Genomic DNA, 18604 nt, shown 5'->3' with positions numbered 1-18604 from the left:
CAGTGTGATCTTTAACAGATCACTCTCCTCTGGGTTCCGATTTCTTCAGTTGGATAATGAAGGAGTTGGGGGATCTCATCCAACTTCGTTATTCTCAGCAGCACATAGTAGGTTAAGATGCTATAGATTCAATATTGTACCTGGTACAGGTCACATATATAAACACACCCATCACTGACATATTCTGCCATGAACAGATAGAGATGCCTTCTTAGGAACATTCAAAACTTTCAGGGCTTTTTGCTAAGTGAAACTGACATGCTGCTATTGTGGGGATCAAAGACATCAAAAGTACTTGTCAAAATTCATTTGTCTCCCAAGTACTCTAAGAACAGGGAACATGAACTAACCAGTACAAGTTTTGAGTACTTTGTATTCTTGAGTACATGGACTATATGCCCAACACTCTCCATTTGTTAGCCCTGGGTCCTTCCTTGTACTTCATAGATAGATCATGACTTGATATATTAAGTTGTATATTTAATGTATTGCCTGACTCCTCTCTATTCCCACCCCCAATGAGAATATAAGCTTTCTATGAGGAGGAACTTTCCTTTGTTTCCTGCATGGCACAAGACTGATGCTTAAAAATTTATCTGATGAGTGAAAAAATATTTATGTATGTGTGTGTGTTTTATGCTTCAAATAATATTAGGAAATAGGTATTTTTTTGGCCATTTTTTTAGGTGAGGAAACCGAGGCTTAAAGAGGTAAAAGAATTGGTCTAAACCAAGGCAGTCTGCTCTGTATCTCTGCTTTAATCACACGGATACTCCATTTGTATAGGTTTCCTATCTCAAGCCAGGCATTCTCAAATAATCTCTGAACATGGTCAGGATGACAAATCTATCTTGAAGTGTATATTTCTTCTTCAAAGCAGCAGAATCTCATATATAGATCATAACACACCCTTTATCATTAATAATAAATATTTAAAATTCTGACTCTCCATACCAGGTCTGATTCTAGAGGTACACAGGTTCCAGCCTGAAGGAGAATATTAGCTATTTGGTGTAGACAAAAGTGATGCAGATAGATGGTTGGTCGGTAGGTGGGTAGATAACCACACATGGTAGCCTATGCTAACTGCCAAATAAGAGGTTCAGGCAGGTGGCTTCTAAATCCCTGACTTGACTTAAGGCAGGCTACATAAGGATCATTCAGTAAAACTGTAGATTTATTAACATGTTTATCTATTGCTCTGCTCACCATCCCTTCTTGTACCTCATTCTCTCCTTTTGGGTTCCTTTCTTCATCTTGAAGTACTTTCTTCAGTCAGTAAGTGTAGTAGGTCTTGCTTAGAGCCCAGGAACACATTTTTAAAAAGGCTTTTTGTGATTGTGATGCAGATTGTCCCCCCACCAAAGAAGCCTTGAAGGCCATGAGAGCCACGGGAAGAAGTCACTGATGGCGAGGTTGTCAGAGAGACTTGAGGAGGTAGAACTTTGGAATGATGCTTGATGGAAGGGGCAGTGTAGGTAAGAAGAGAAGATGGGAAAGTCACTTTTGGAGGGAAAGATGGAAGTAAGGAAATGACAAGAGGGAGGGGTGCTGATGCAGGGCTATGAGGCACGGAATGCATCCCAAGGGATTTGGAAAGAGGATCCAAAAATAATGTGTATATAGGTCTCATTGGGTTGAAGGAACCTCCTGAGTGTTGAGGATGATGGAGAATTGTGCTTTCCTTTCCAGGGAAGAGACACATGGTTGAGTGGTTGTGGGTCTGTACCATGAGTTAGATCAGTTTAAATCCCTGCTGTAACTCTTGTATAACCTTGAGTGAGTGAATTAACCTCTCCAGGGAAGCCAGTTTTTCCTTCTGTAAAATGGGAATGATAGCTCCTACCACAGGGGGTGATTATAAGGATTAAACAAGAAAATGCATCTTAACTTCTTAGAACACCATCTGACACTCTGTACATGCTCATTACATGTTATTATTAGTGTTGCTTTTTAATGGAGAGTTAGACCGTGGATAAGCCTTAAATTGTCTCTATAAATTTTTGCAGATGACACGAATAAAAATTGAACTTGATGGCCAGCCCTGTGTTGGAAGCTTCTCCCCTAGCTGCACAGAGTTGACTTCTAACTTACACAAACTGAGCTCTTACACACAGAAATGGGGAAAGCTACTCACAGAATGACTGGTCCAGAGGCTCCATGGAAAACATCATTAGGCAATTCTTCTAAATTATTATTATCGCTTAGATTCCTGGGGATGGGGTTGAGGAAAGAAGAAGGAAAACACAAAGCCACATAAATATTGCTGTTGTAAGAGCCATTTCCCTTTAAATGGCCTTGAAGAATAGTCAAGGCTACTTACAGCTCATCTAGTTGGGTTCCATTGAATGCACAGTTGTGTATTTCTTGAATCCCATTCTTATTCAGCCATCTGAAATAAAAGGCCTATTAAAAAACCAATAATGTCAGATGCAAACAATACATGGGTTTCATAATTGGAAGCACTGAGCAAGGGCAGACAGCACAGGTTAGTGGCATAAAGAAAATGCCACTTTTAAAGCTTGGGGACACGGGTGGGAGGAAGACTGATTTATTGCTATATAATCTTTTGTAACTTTTGAAGTTTGTATTACGTGCATGTATTACCTATTCAAAAGAATAAATGAAATTTAAGTTTGAAAGGCACACTTAGGCAGAGCAGCCTGGATTCTGTAACTGTAAGGTCTTTACACACATCATTTGTGTGTAGAGAAGCAATGCGGGGAGCGACAGATCTTTCTCATCCTGAAGGACAGGAATCGTACAATTATTGAACAAGTGTTTATAAGACAGAGAAAGAACATTTTGTGTCACCTTTCTCTAAGGCCTTAAGCCTTTCACCCATGATCACCCACAGCAGCAGGCCTGGCTGTCATCAAAAGTGATCTAATTAAGTTGTCAGACAACTTGAACATCTCCTGTGACCCATAGGGACCTGGTTATTGGAGGTTTGTGGAGGTGGCTCTGAGTTAAGCCAGAAAGGAAGAGAAATCAATTACAGAGAATGTGGGCTGTGGCAGGGTGAGGTGATCTGAATGAGCAGGGGAGGAGGTTCTGGGGGAGGTGGAGATGGGTGTAGAACAGCCATCCTGATTGCACTAAGAAGGTCAGTGAGCAGGGTTCCCTGGACAGGGGAGCCCAAGGACATCTTGGGCTACAGCTCTGCCTTGCTCTGCTCCTGAGTGGATCTGAAAACAAAAACAGATACCAAGGTCAGGAGAGCTTAGCCCGAAGAACCTCTGACTACCTGCTCTTGTTTTGCTGTCAGGTTCTTTTCCCTGTCCAGCTTAGTGGGCTTGCAAATAACACTGTACAGAAAGCTGACCCAGAGAAGCTCCTGTGCGTCCAGGACTCTCTTTCCTGGGCTGCCATGGGTAGCCAGAAAACACTTAAAATCACAGGAGAACAACTGTATGTCTTTTTCCTCCTCTTGAAAACCAATTACCTAAAAAAATCCAGAAAGGGGCAAGGTAAATCTTTTAAAACATTCACAACCGATTGGTGGGTTCTGATGGCAAAGAAGTGGCTATGCACCCCCATGCCGTTTGAGAAAGCCTCTCCTAGGCACATCTGGACTCCTGACTGTTGCAGGATAGTGGGAGTTGCTGAGGTAGCTGTGGCATGTGGATCCCTGGGGATTTGAATCAAATACAGGATTCAGCAAACTTTTTCTGTAAAGGGCCTGATAGTAAAGTTTAGGTTTTATGGGCCAAAAGGCAAAAATGAAAAATATTATAAAAGTACTTTATGTACTTACAAAACAATTACCACAATTTTTTATTGACCAGATTCAAAGTGTAATAATTGAGTATTTTTTTTTTTTTGTAATATAGGCCTAATATTGAGAAGAGAATTTTTAGTGGGGGATGACATTTTGCTTAACTTAGATCTAATGTTAGTGTTTCTTGTCTTAGCTCATGAGCTGGATTTGGCCTCTGGGTTATATGTAGTTGGCTGACCCTTAATCCATACAGGTTCCACCTATTTGCCTATTGAGTAGATAATTAATATTTCTTGCATATTACTGTCCTGTAAATCGATGTTGCTATAATCAAATAAAACATAAACTAATTTTAAATAATTATTGTATTCAAATATCCCTTTGTCTTTATGGATTATCTCAATCAACAGGTACCATCATATGGGAGGAGGATGGTATTTCTTGATATCAGCAGTGGATCATCACACACACACAAAAAATTATGTTCAGAACTGCTGCCCTTGGATTTACGTTATCTGTGGGAATCTCAAGCTAGTAACAAAGGGAAACCCACATTTATTATACACACCCCTTGTCTCTTAAGAGAGGAAGTACCTATTTGAAAACCAGATGATGACGATGACTACAACAACCTGGGCAGAATATCAGCTAAGGAGTTACTGCATCACAGGCTTACCTTAACCCTTTTGTGTCCTTGGGGATGAGGCCAGTGTGCTCACTCAGCAGAGGCTCAGGAAGCTACAGAAGTGAACTTTGCTCTCATCCTAAAGAGTGGAGGTGCTGGGGACTTGGCCCTTTAAAACTCACTGAGGGGCAGGCAAGGGAGACGGGCAGACTGAGGAACAGAGGAAACACGCACGAAGCAGGTCTCTCCTGAGGCCAGAGTGTGCTGGGCACTGTCATGCATATCACCTCATTTTATTTCTTCTGAATTAGGACATTATTCTCCTGGCTGGCCATAGCTAGGTGCTTTCCCCATTCAGGCACTCTGCTTACCAGGGCACAGTGTGGGTGCAGAAGGGCTCAGAAGCCTCTACACAGTGAGTTTTTATTGCTCACTTCTCTGATTCACTAGGCTAGTGTCTGATAATCTTTCATTGCTGGTTGCTTTAAAAATATATTTACTTTTAGAACAGGGCCTCAGAATTTTTTTCAAATTTCAGTTTCAGGGGAGCATGTACAGGTTTTTTACATAGGTAGTCTGCATGTCATGGGGTTTGGTGGACAAATAATTCCATCACCTGGGTAATAACCATAGTACCCAATAGATATTTTTTGTGATCCTCTCTCTCCTCCCTCAAGTAGGCCCCAGTGTCTGTTGTTCCCTTCCTAGAATCCATGTGTTCTCATTGTTTAGCTCTTATAAGAGTGAACATGTGCTATTTGGTTTTCTGTTCCTGTGTTAGTTTGCTTAGAATATTGGCCTACAGCTCTATCCATGTTGCTGCAAAGGGCGTGATCTTGTTCTTTTTTATAGCTGTGTAGTATTCCCAGAATTTTGAAAATTGCTATCCATAGAATACTTTGACAGTCATCAGCGCCATTTGCCATGCTTTTTTTTTTTCTTCTGAGTGTGCTCAAATGTCCCCATGGGAAGAAAGCACCCCTGCATCGAAGCTGCCAAACTAGAAACGATTGGAGACTTAAGTTGTGTTAAGTATGAATTACATGATTTTATTGTCTATGGATTAAGGGACAGCCAAAATAAGAACAATAGAAATTGTTTCCACAAAAGTGAATTTATCCTTTAGAGACATGTCTGAGAAACATTCACTCTTAAAAGAAAACTCCTTTCCTGAAAAGTGTGTTCCTAAATTCTGAGAGATCAGTGTCCATGAACAGGAGTTAGGAAAGACAGGATCTATATGTTTCCCTTGTAGCTTTGGGTTTGCAAAGCTATGTCAGAAGTTCTTATTTCCTCAGGTTCTTTGCCTCTAGTTGGGGAGAGTTGAGACCAGGTCACTTAAAGTGCTTTGCCTTCTGTCTTACGGTCTGGACAAAAAAGTCAGATCAATGATACTGTGAGAACAATATAAGCACACTATGCAAAACTGCAAGAATGATATGAGCACACTCCCACTTAATTATATATTTTCTATAAAAAATTGAATAAGTTTGCCACATTATAACATTCATTTAAGTCTATTTAAAATGAACATATATTTCAAGAAAGATCCAAATAAACATAAACATCTGGGTATAAATGTTTACATTTATCACCAATCTCCCTCTGTGAAGTAACCCAGGAATCCTTTTACTGTTGTGTTTGTTTCACAATCCAGCAGACCAATATGACTCATGTATTCACTATTTTCCACAAGTTCTTTGTATTATTATTTTTATTTATTTTATTTTATTATTATTATTTTTTGAGATGGAGTCTCGCTCTGTTGCCCAGGCTGGAGTGCAGTGGTGCAATCTCGGCTCACTGCAAACTCTGCCTCTCGGGTTCAAGCGATTCCCCTGCCTCAGCCTCCTGAGTAGAGGGGATTACAGGTGCCTGCCACCACGCTCAGCTAATTTTTTTTTTTTTTTGTATTTTTAGTAGAGACGGGGTTTCACTGTATTAGACAGGATGGTCTTAATCTCCTGACCTCGTGATCCGCCTGCCTCGGCCTCCCAAAGTGCTTGGATTACAGGCATGAGCCACCACGTCCGGCCGATTATTTTTATTTTTATAAAAGGCAGGTGCTCTTCCTGGTCTTGATTATTCTGTTCCCTCTGCACGCCCTTTGCCAATTCCCTAGCTAACTACTGCTCATCTTTAAAAGCCCATTTTAAAAACAACCTCTTTTTCTTAGCTTCCTTTCCCTTATTTAACTCTTCCTTTAACCCTCGCATCACAGATTAGTCAGATTAAATCATTCCTTCTTTCCTCTTAGAATAATTGTTCTTTTTTTCTTTGTATATCATTCATTCTGCTCGCATTTTAGTTTATTCCTTTTGCTTGCTTTTTTACCCTTTCTGCACCCCATCACCTCAACACACACACACACACACACACACATGCACACACACCCCTTCACTTCAAATATCATGAGCTTATGTGAAATGATTCAGTATCACTCACCTATAGCTTTTGTCCTAATATCTATGTATTTTGAATACATTCCTTTGATTTAATTTTATTGTTCCCTCCATACATTCAATTTCTATGCTAATCTGTTTTCAAACTTTTTCCATTGTTACCTGTGATTAATTTATATCAAATACAGTGCTTAGTTTTACTCATCAAAGTGTTATAATCTGTCTACTATTTCTTTTTTCTTTTAACAGCCGGGTCTCTGAATCATATAACTGAAGGGGGCTAAAATTCTTTATGGACTGGAACTTACGTTTTGTACATATAGGCATATTTTAAAAACTCATACGGGTATATTTTTTAAAAAACACAACAGTTTGTAAAATAGATAAAATGCTTTTCATATCTTACAGATGTAAGTGCAATTGCTGGGTCCCCAAATGTCATTCTGTGCATCTAACTTTCATGGATCCCAGGCATACTTAGATAGCCCATAGTGTCCTATTTCTTGGCCATACTTGTGAGTGGATAAACTGCTACAGGGGCTACTGGCATAAAAGAGTAGAAGGTCTTTCACTAACAACACAGAATGCTTTTAAGAGATTTCCCAAAAGTCAGAGAGAGTAACTCAAGCTCATTAAAAAATGTGATTGTTTCAAGAAAATAAGAAGTCATCTTATGCTCAGCATGGGCCTGAACAGGAGCTGCTTGGCATGGTTATGAGGGAATCGCCATATCTTCCTGATTGGGCCTCCTTCCTGATCTTTTTCTTTGGGTAACAAAAGCCTTGCCAGGCAATAACTAGCTTTATTGATGCATGAGTTATTCTGTCCTTTGGAACAGATGTTGTATCACAGGAGATCATCATTCAAACAGCAATTTTAAATACTTGAATCACACCCCAGAATCATAAATTATTAACATGACTCCACATTGTGATTCTGAAATGTAAAGATGAGAGAAGAACGCAGATCCGGAGAGTGATTTAAGTGGAGAAATGCCAAAGTTACCCAAACAAAAAAGGAGCATCCAATTATGAGAAAGAGATCACTAAATGAAAAATCAAATGTTACTCTGTTGGATTTTTCCCCCTTACTTACAGAATCACACTTTCAAAGCTCAGCCCCACGAAAGAATTTCTTTCAATTGTGTGGATGTTTATGTTATCTTGAATGTCACTAGAAGAAAGTACAGACAAATAAGATACTTACATCAGCTCTACTCATGTAACCTTCCAAAATTTAGTTTAACTGGCGTGATGTGGTCTTTAGCTGAGGTAATGTATTAATATAACTAGTTGTTGTTTAGAAGATGATCAGCTCAAAGTTTGGAGAAAAAAATTGTCTCTAATTTATCTTTAGTATGTTCTTACAAATGGAATTGCAGACATTCAGTGTCTTTTTTTTTTTTTTTTTTAAGACAGGTTCTCTTGCTCTGTCACCCAGGCTGGAGTGCAGTGGTGCCATCAAAACTCACTGTAGCATCAACCTCCCAGGCTCCAGTGATCCTGCCACCTCAGCCTCTGGAATAGCTGGGACTGCAGGTGTGCACCACCATACCCAGCTAATTTTTGTATTTTTTGTAAAGTCAGGGTTTCACCATGTTGCCCAGGCTGGTCTCAAACCCCGTGCTTAAGTGATCTGCCTGCCTTGGCTTCCCAAAGTGCTGGATTAGAGCCATTGGCCACTGTGCATGGCCTACTTTTTTCTTCTGAAGGTTTTCTTAAATAATTTCACCCTAATGTAACAAACACTTAAGCTGACCTTTCACCTCCTGTCTAACTTTTCTGTTCATCTTAGTTGGGCCTTCTTCTCATGTCAATCCGCTTCTTACAGCTAGTTTCCTTCTGCCTGTTCTCCTTGGGTCTCAGAATGGTTTTATCATTGATTTTTCTTTTCCTGAATGAAAGGATGAGGAAAGTCTCATTTTCTGTTTGTATTCCTCATTTCCTCCATCAACCTTCCCTGTTAGGTCTGCTCTAATACGGAGAAGTAAATGTGGAAGTAACAGCTGTACAAGTAGTGTAGTAAACAGCTTGGAACAATTTGAGAAATTCTGAAAGATTTTCATATTTTCCTCTTTCTCTCCTCCCTCCCTGCTTATCTCCTTCCTCTCTGCTTAGCTCCTTACACCCCTTCCCCATCTCCTCCTTTTGGATCTGTCCGTATTCTTACAATTTCACTATTGGAAATAGTTGCCATTATATGCTACCTTTTCTCTTCCTTTTTCAAAATACAAATACCCTGGGAAAAGGCAAACACAGCCTGTCATTAACTCTTTAATATGAGTGTTTGTTAGATAGTTTCTTTGTGCCCAGGGCAGCATAGCAATTCTAGAAAGAAGAGGAGAGGATGCTGGAATACAGGGGGTGTTGTTTATGTGTGTGGGGGGCAGTAATTAAAGCGCTAAATAGTGAAAAAATGAGCCACTTTTTGATTTTGCTACATGCTGGTTTTGTGAACAATACTCTTATTGAGGGGTCTTTCAATTTCCTCCAAACTAATATTGACTGGCCTGCAGGTAAAATCAAGGACCTCACTTCTGGCCTCCCTATCTTTGCTAACCCAGAGCAATACATTTGGAGGATGTAGACTACACAATGCATATTAAAGGCCCAGATGGCCGTTGGGCAAGACAGATACTGAGTAAAGAGTTGGTAGTCGCTCAAGGAAAAAACTTACAGTAAAACTTTTTGGAGAGAATGAATCTTGTGAACATCTGGAAGGTGCTTAATACCTGTGTTGGATATTAACCTAGAGAGAAACAAAATGAGAGTAAGTGAAAATGAAACTGGCTGTTTAAACAGTTGTTAGAGCATGAACTTTCCAGAATAAAAATATCAATTTTGAACCATCAGAAAATTCTATGAGAAAAGCCCGTATATACCTGAATTAGGCTCATGTTTTCTATTTTAAGGTTCGTTCCAGGGTCTTAAAAGCTGTTGATTCCTCAGAGAAAAGAAACTTACACTTCAGTCACAAGGGGATTAGGATGCCACAGTATACATTTAAAAAAAAAAAAAAAAGATTGATAAGTTAATCTGACCCTAAAGCAATTTCCAACTAGTAACAAAAGTTTCTTAAAATTTCCCCTATTTCCAACCTCATCATACTTGTTGGAAAACTCCTTTCTCCACTCCAAGCTATTCTCTTGGGATTAGAGCATGAGATTCCATGCCCTATGACCCTAGGTTATGTATGTGACCTAAGCTGGGCCAATCAGAGTCTCTCCTGCGAACTAGTTAGAGGTTGATTAGAACTTCTGCTGTCATTACCCTTACGAGTTGGTTATAAATTTCTATAGCTGAAAATTTCAGACCTACCCTGGATCCTTCCCAAGGTCTGGTTGTATTGGCCTGGCTTTCCCGGGAAGCAGAGCCTGAGAAGAAGCGTAGCTGTGGTTAATATAGCTGATAGCATGATTTCAGAGCATTCAGGACAGGGAGTGAAACTGGGAAGGAGGTGAAGCTAAGCAATACTACCACTACTGGTGATTAGTTCCGAATCCCAAGGACTTGAGTTAGGATATTTAAAAAATTGGTCCTCAGAACTGTTGATCTGAGTGAGGGAGAGTAGTGGGGGAAGGATGTGTCCATAGACTCCTCTTTCCTATTGGCAAAAGGTGACCCTATGGTGTTAATTCCCCACTTATGGCTTGCACATTTGTGAGCACCCAGTGAGTTCCTGACGGGCATCTCTCACAGTGGTGCCCAAGAAGCCCCAGAGTAGGAAGTGAGAGGTGTACAAGGCTAGGCCTGGTGTTGTCCAGTTGCACTTGAGTGAAGATGGATGAAATGTGGGTGGAACTGGCTGCCACAGCAATGGTGAGGGTTTTTAGAGGCACATATGAATTATTGGACACATTCTCCTTTGTCATTTCTCTAACACCTGTGAGTTATTTGAAATCCTCCTACTACCTCTCTACTCCCATTCCCTTTTCTGTATGTGACTTACTCAAGATGGAGGTGGTGATAGTTGCATGCAACCTAAAGAACACTCATTGATATATATTAATCATTGTGAAGGACCATATGTCCTTTTGAGGTTATGACTCAAGAAGATTTGGTGCCTTGTTCTCTGCTTCTGTATTCAGAGAGGAAGTGAATGCAGTCTATGGGTTCTCGGTGATGGTTCTCAAATTTTTTTTTTCTTTTTTTCCTCTCTTGATTCCCTAATGTCCACATAGAAGCTGTCTTGGGCAATTCTCTTTTAATTACTTCAACAGCCCTTGAGTTAGTCTCCCTTTGCTTTTTATCCAGGAAAAGAGGTTCTTTTTTGAAGGATTTGTTGTGTTGTTAATGCACTAAAAAATTATATACAGAGAAATAAACTCTTTTCAGCATAGAGGTCTATGGGGTAAGACAAATACATATAGCTATGTAACCACGAGCACAATACAGACATAGAACAGTGCCATCACTTTCTAAATTCCCTTGCGTTTTCCCTTTGTAGTTCATCTCTTCATCTACTTCATATCCCTAGCAACACTGATCAGTTTTCTGTTTCTGTAATTTTGCCTTTTCCAAAATGTTATGTCAATGGAATCATCCATGATGTCCCCCACTGGAGCCCAAAGATGCTCTCCACACAGCCACTGCCAGGGAAGTGGGGAGGAGTGGTGTCAGTGATTCAGGACTGTCTTTTCTATCTCTTCAGTGCCTCTTTCAGCGATACGAAGTTAAAACCAGGTACTGTGAGTGCTCACCTGATTTTTGGTTCTCATGAAGGTGTTTTTTTCTGTGTAGAGAGCTGTTAATTTGGTGTCTTTACCCAGGGGACAATTGGTGGAGCTTTCTATTCCACCCTCTTGCTCTGTCTCTATCATTGGAATCATCTAGAATGTAACTTTTGGGTCTGGCTTCTTTCACTTAGCCTAACTCCCTATTTCTCTTTCTTCTTTCACAGCAAAGCTTCTAGAAAGAGTTGTCTGAACATGCTGTCTTCATTTTCTCATATCTTCAAACCATCGATCTTCAACCTACTCCAATCTATTTTCATCCCATAACTCATAACTGAAACTGTGACTGTCATGCCAAAGTCTACAAACTCACCAACTACCAAATGTAAGAAACACTTTAAACAGTCACTTTATGAGGCCTCTCTGGATCATTTAGCATTTTTTTTTGGACTCTCTTTTCTATTGGTTTCTGTCATTTTGCATTCTTTTGTTTCTGCTCCTTCTCCTGTTACTCCTTTTTAGCATTCTTTGTTGATTCCTTTTCCTCTATTTGTGCTCTGGGCCTTTTGCTTCTCTTTTCTATAGTCTCACTACATAGATCTTGTTTCCTGTGATTTTAAGTAGCATCAATATTGTGTGACTCCTAGATTCATACTTGCTCTCTGACTTCACTAGTCTATTGCTTATTAAAGCTTACTTTGCACATCCTCCTGAATGTCTCATTGACATAGCCAACTAAACTTGTTCCCCCCATTATCATCTCCACCAAATGGCTTCTTCTCAATTATTCTCCATAGATAGAATTGCTATCCATCAATTTTAATTTGACAGTTAAAGTTGGCTCGGCTTCTTCTTTCTCACGTTCCGATATCCAGCCCATCTCAAAGTCCTCTTAGATTCCATTTCCAAAATATGTCTTGACTCTATGCAATTTTGCCTATCTCCACTGACACCATTCCCAAAAGACCCTCTGAATGTCTACAATATTATCTCCTCTTCTTTTCCAATCCATTCTCCATACAGCACTCTGGGCCTTCTTTTCAAAAATGTAAATCAGATTGTTTTACTCCTTTGCTGCTAAGGCTTTAGTTCTTTCCCATAAAACTTACAGTAAAATTTATACTTCTTACTGCCTACTCTTGCACCTTTATCTTATGCTATTTCCCCAGTGCGTTTTAGCCCCTGTGGCTTTCTCTCAGTTCCTCAGCTGTATTAGGTTCTTTCCTTTCTCCAGATATTTGCATGTACTTTCTCTAGAAGGCTAACCATCCATTCTTCACCTGGCCAACGTCAACTCACCCTTCAGAGTTTAGTTACACATGTCATTTCTTCAAAAAGGAGCTCCATATATGCTAATCTAAATTCAGGCCCCTGATTTATTCTCAATATAACTGCATCCGTTTTAGCACTCCTCAAAACTCTGAGCCATATATTATTTTGTGTTATTTATCCAATGTCTGCCTCTTCAACCAGATTGTGAATCATGTGAGGGCAAGATTCATGTTTTTCCTGAAAACCCAATGTTGGCACAGTAGTTGACGCATATAATGTGCTCACTGTTTGCCAAGCTCTTTATGCCAGGTAATATGTTATGTTTTGTCAAGAGATGAACTCACAAGGAATTATTCACTGCCTATGTTTATTACAGCTTACTCATTCAACGTTATTTGGGTAGCAACTTCCCCATCTCTCTTAGTGAATGAATAGGTTTTATATAATTGAAAGAATGAAGAATTCATGATTGCTCAATAATAAAGTTACAAGTGCATCATTTAACATCAATTGCATGAGCTTCCATAGCCACTGTACTTATGGAATATCTATAGATATCTGCAGATGCACATTGAGATCTTTGATCTTTATAGGAAAGAAAACACACTGCAAAAAATGGCTAAAATTATTCCAGTAGTGCTGAGTTTAAGGCACTTAAAAAGATCTAGTGACCATCTAGTGAGATGGATTATTGGTGATAATTCGGTAGCTGAGACTCTCTATAACCCCAAGATAATACAGGAAATAGAGTTCAGATGAACACTTAGTTTTCAATTCATTTTTCCTCTCTGATCAATAAATTCATGTCTGATGGAGGCTGGAAGTGGGTAATCAGCCAGGAACTGTATGTCTCAATGGGTTTGCTTTTGTCAAATGACTGTTTGCTGCAAAATTATTTTGATTCACTCAACCATGGTTTATCTTCAAAAAACAGTTAAAGGCCTGAGGGTAAAATGTCAGTGAATTTAAGTTCTGCAAATGAGTCTTTTAAAGAAAGGTAACTGACTCAGAATTTTCCCTCTCTACAGCCAGTTTTACATTCTAAGTTGATGTTAGCATCTTTCATGCCTCATTGTCCTTAATCTTTAGGTTGTAAAGTGAAAGTGTGCTTCTCTCCCATCAGGATAAACTTAGCGGGGTCCTGTAATTGCTGGGAACCATTCTCACCTATTCTGCCATAGGATAATATGCTTGCCTTTCATAAACAGGTGACCCTGAGGCTCTGAGGCTCATTGTCCTAAACATCATTAATGCTTTTATTAAGCTTCAGTAGTGTTGATGGGCTCTTATTTTTTCTTGAGTTAATAGGGTCTGTGTTTGCTTGTGTTACACTGGTCTATGTGCCATCCTTCCAATAAAATCTCTATTTTATCCAAGGAGGAAGGCAGACACAGTGTGCCAGTTTCAGGGAGTTTGGGAGTGAGTTAAGACTAGCACAGGTGAAACACTCAGAATGGTCTAGTGGAAAACTGTATGCTACTGATTGTGAATGCCTTATGAGTTCAGAGAAGGGGCTGGAGGAACAATATGGGCTGGAGTAGCCAAGAAGAAGTGCTTATAGGAAGAGGAAAAAAGTCAAGTATCTTAGAAAGTACAGAGCCTTCTGGCCTAAACTAAGAGTAGCAAGTGTGTATATCCAGACCACATGAGGTGGATGAAAGGATGGGAAGCAGAGAAAAATGAAATTAAAAGTCAGGGAGGAGGCAGGATTCCAGAAACTTTAAAGCTAGGTAAAGAAACATGATAAAGAAGAAGCATGGTGTTAATTCCCCACTTATGGGCAAGCATTAGAAGCCACTTTATGGGGCTGCAAGGGGAAGCAAGAAGACTTGAGGGTTCCCTGAGCAGAGCTGGCCCATGTTTTCACCAGTCCATCATCTCAGGAATTCACAGCAGTAATCAGACCAAACTGATGGTGGTTGAGAACCAACTGTGGAGATGAATACTTAACCTACTGGAGTGAGAAAATTAAGCCAGGAAGGACAAGACATCCCTTTTTATCACATATGTCAACAAAGAAAACATTTTTTTTTTTACCTCTGTTCCACACCAAATCTACCACGGCATGGAATGATCGATTCTGAGACTGTGTGAAACAGCTCTCTCTTAGTCTAGGACTTAAGGCAGCCACAGAGTTCATGCTATGGCTTGAGTAGATCATTGAGATGCTTTAGGCAAATTTGATTAAGAGAGAGGATGCTGCCAGTTGCGTGTCCAGTTTATCCTTTTAGCCAAAGCGCATTTCCTAGTAACCAAGGCTGAGGGTTTGAAGTTGAACTCTTTTCTCTACCTACTAATTGGTTTCCTATGATATAGGATTTGTTTGCTTTTAAGCCATTTGATTCTTTTATTCTTTTACATTTTTAATTACATTTTTAAAGTCTCTTGCATAAAGTTGAAGTTGACTCCTCCTGACCATTCTGAGAGAAGTTAGGGCAATGATGGATAAGACTAGGAAGAGTGGGCTGAGCTTAACTATATACAGTTGATTCTCATTATCCACAGCAGTATGTTCTAAAAGTCACCTCAAACATGGAATTAGTGAATCACTGGCCCCATGGGAAATTCAGGGTTAGATTCCTATAAGCCTTTGGTGGCAACATTTTTGTCATGGCTTGATCAATATACAACCGTGTTTTATATATGTTTCTATTTAAAGACACCTTATTTAATATTTCTTGTTGATTCATTAACACAACTCATGTTCTGGAGTATATAACTCACGTCTGAAGGAAGCTTATCTTACACGTATATTTTCGGCCATTTTAAACAATGACATCACCAAGAAAAAGCACAAATATGGGGATAAAAGGCCCTAGATAGACCATGCAAAGAACACTTGCTTTTCAGCATGACAGCTGAAACGAGGTGGCAGAATGCAGAGTCATTCAACCTCAGTTGGGAACCCATGTCAAGACACTCAAATTTTTGTCTTTCTGCACAAGCACATGTCCAAGAATAATGCAAAAGTGTTTCACGTACTGATTTTGGATTGCAAATACATTTTAACAAGTAGATTAATTAGCACATACAGAATCTGCAAATAATGAGGATCAACTGTATATGAAAAGACTCCCTACTTTATGAGGCTTGCTAATATTGATATTTCTATTAATTACAGATCCTTCTTAACTGGGAGTTTGTATATCTATATACAACATGATAAAAGATGTTAACATATGCTTTCTGAATCATTAAATAAACATTGCACTAGGTATAGTATCACAGAATCATGGAGTTAGGTGGCAGAGCATGTAAGGTGTATGAAAAAGGTCTTCAACTTAAGGTTTAGAGACCCTGGGTTCCAGTGGTCTCTCTAGCTACTGGATAACACCAAACAGTTCACTTACCTTTTCAGAGTCTCAGTTTCTCTCTGTAAAATGATTTTGTGTAAGAAATTATGTGAGACAGTAGGAAAGCCTGGTTTCTTGTCTTTTCAATCTCACATTTTCAAAACTAGAACTATTTAACTCTCATATTTAACTGGAACTCTTTGTCTCAGTCTCCATGGAAACCAAACTCCTTAGTAATCAGGGGAAATTTAAGGAGCTCGAGGGTAACATTTCCTAGAGGAGAGGTCAGTCCTATTGGCTTGGCTGCAGATTCTGTTCGGACCTAGCATCCTAGATTTGCAATCAGCCTCTGTTTCTGAGCAGGGCATGTAGCATAGCTTCAAAGGTAAGAGCTCTGTTGCCAGATGGTCTGGTTTCAAGTCCTCCTGGCCTTATCATTTTTTAAGATGTGTAGCCTTAGGGGTTAGTTGGAGTCCCCAGAGCTCAGATCTCTTATATTTTACACAGGGAAATAAGATTTACCTTTCAGGAAAACTTAGCCCCACGTCCAGGAATTGTTACTGCTGTTGTCATGCTCCAGCCTTGTATTCCAGTTGCCATATCTGAGACTCTGATTTCCTTGATCCACTAGGACCTGGGTCATGTCTTACATCTCCCTAGTTCTCTTGGGTGCTGAAATGCTGTTTCCTTGCCTGAGTCCCTGTGGGACTTATATGACACTTCAGTAGGCTGGTCTGTTACCTTCTACCTGAGGCTCCTTGAGCTCTACTGAGAACATCGGAAGTCACAGTGGACTTTCCCAGATTCCTCCTGCCCTCGTTCTCTAATTGCCTTCTGCTTCCTTCTGATAAACCTGCCTGGATCAACCTTTTTACCTTTTTACCTGTCTGACTCTGTTTTAGCCTCTGGCTCCTCAGTTTTCTGATCAGGATCATACTATCACTTAGAGGTTTGTTGAAGTCAAGGAAAACTACTACCTAGAGTTGATAAATTAAAGATGACTTATACATTTTTTTTTCAAAAAGACAAGTGATCCAAATTTGTTGAGTTTTTCTATGACAAATGGCTGTCAGAAATAATGGTACAAAGCAGATATTTTCTAATTAGACACACTTGATTTGTCTTTTTAAGTGAAAGGTGATATATTAATGAGGAGGAAGGCAACAGGATTTGGAAAAATCTGCTATGGATAAAGCATTGGGAAAAATGTATGGAAATTGTTAATTTATTGTTGAAAGTGATGTACGTCATTATGTATGAAAACTCTCATAGTATACATTTTAAACATAAGGAAATTCAATTTTCTAACCGGTTTGTTTCTCATGGAGTTTTGAATGCTTTCATGAAAAGTATAAAAAATTCAACATATTCCAGGTAGTTTCCAGGTACTGGTAAAATTCAGCTGGTGTATTTTTTTCCCTGATGTCAGCCAGAACATCTGACTGACATTAGGGAAAAAATATACTAGCCGAATTTTACAACAGTATTTGCATAAAAGGGGTATAAACACTAAGTATGATGACTCAGTGAGTATAGGTATGGAGCTGTTCTTCCATTGGATCTATCTATTTTAGTGAAGTTTTGTTCTCAACTTTGACAGCCATTAAAATCTAATATTACAATGACCTCTTAAACTAAGGATTAAAAAAAGCATATTCCATGAAAATGCTTTCTCAAAATATTGTTATTATATTTAGTGAGAGCAAAACAGGATTTTGTGCTATGTGAAATGGTATATAATAAGAGAAGATGCAAATATCGAAGCACATTATTCATCTTGATTTCATTCTTTAAAATATTATTTTTGTGTATGTGTGGTAATGCACACAAGACTGCAGTCATATGTGTATCTACTTTATCAATAAACTTATTTGGAAACGTATGCTTTGTTTGTTTGTGTGTTTGTTCGCTGATGGTGTGAGGAATCAAGATCATACCATCCAGTGCATAGGATACTTTGCTTGGGAAAAGAAGCCTGTGTGATTCTGAAGAGCTGCCAGGTGGAAATGGTAACAGATATGTGCTATTCTGTTCTGGAAAGTAGATACAGTATTCATAATAATAATGGTCAACATTTATTGAACACTTCCTATGTACCAGGTACCGCACCAAGCACTTACTATCGATTATTTAATGTATTCCTCTCCACTACCTTAGGAGACAGGTACCCTTACCATCCTCATATTAGAGTTGAGGATGCTTAGCTGAGAGAAGTCCAGTAGCTTTCTCAAAGCCACATAAGGAGAAGTACAGCTAGAGGTTGAATTTAGATCTTTCTTAATGTAAAGTTTGGGTGCTTATTGTTGTCTTACCTTAAAGACAGATTCTAATTCATTATGAGAGTTGCCCAAGAAGAAATGGATTGTGCTGCTAAGCATGTGGTTCCTTATCTCTGCAACCATAGAATTACTATGTCCAAGTAACTGCATGGAGGGGTTTATTCCTGAAGAGGGCCTTAGACTCCGTAACCTCTAAGATGCCTTCCAACTTAGAAACTGAGCATTTCTCTAGAAACGGTATTTCCAGAAATACAAATACTTTGTTTGTGAATGAAATGCTACAATGGTCAAATACGTTTAGGGAATGCTGGGTTAATAAGGTTAATTAAGCAGCTTCTTT

General features: G+C 39.2%; 1 protein-coding gene across 6 annotated transcripts in view; it reads right to left on the bottom strand.

The window, feature by feature from the left end:
• The window catches only part of FSHR (follicle stimulating hormone receptor), a 192685-nt gene that overhangs the window by 18105 nt on the left and 155976 nt on the right, over window positions 1–18604 (bottom strand). For 4 of the 6 annotated variants that reach the window (XM_004029220.5, XM_055378840.2, XM_055378841.2 and 1 more), the window contains 4 exons: window positions 9425–9496; window positions 7844–7921; window positions 2324–2392; window positions 2138–2212 (listed from right to left, as the gene is read on the bottom strand). In XM_004029220.5, the coding sequence (XP_004029269.4) occupies window positions 2138–2212; window positions 2324–2392; window positions 7844–7921; window positions 9425–9496 (294 nt within the window). The remainder of the gene's footprint in view (window positions 1–2137; window positions 2213–2323; window positions 2393–7843; window positions 7922–9424; window positions 9497–18604) is intronic. The other 2 variants (XM_004029221.5, XM_055378843.2) reach the window with 1 other exon arrangement.

Source organism: Gorilla gorilla, chromosome 12 (assembly GCF_029281585.2).
Source record: "Gorilla gorilla gorilla isolate KB3781 chromosome 12, NHGRI_mGorGor1-v2.1_pri, whole genome shotgun sequence".
NCBI lineage: Eukaryota > Metazoa > Chordata > Mammalia > Primates > Hominidae > Gorilla > Gorilla gorilla.
Note: the sequence above shows the minus strand (reverse complement) of the source record. Positions and strands in the feature narration are given on the sequence as shown.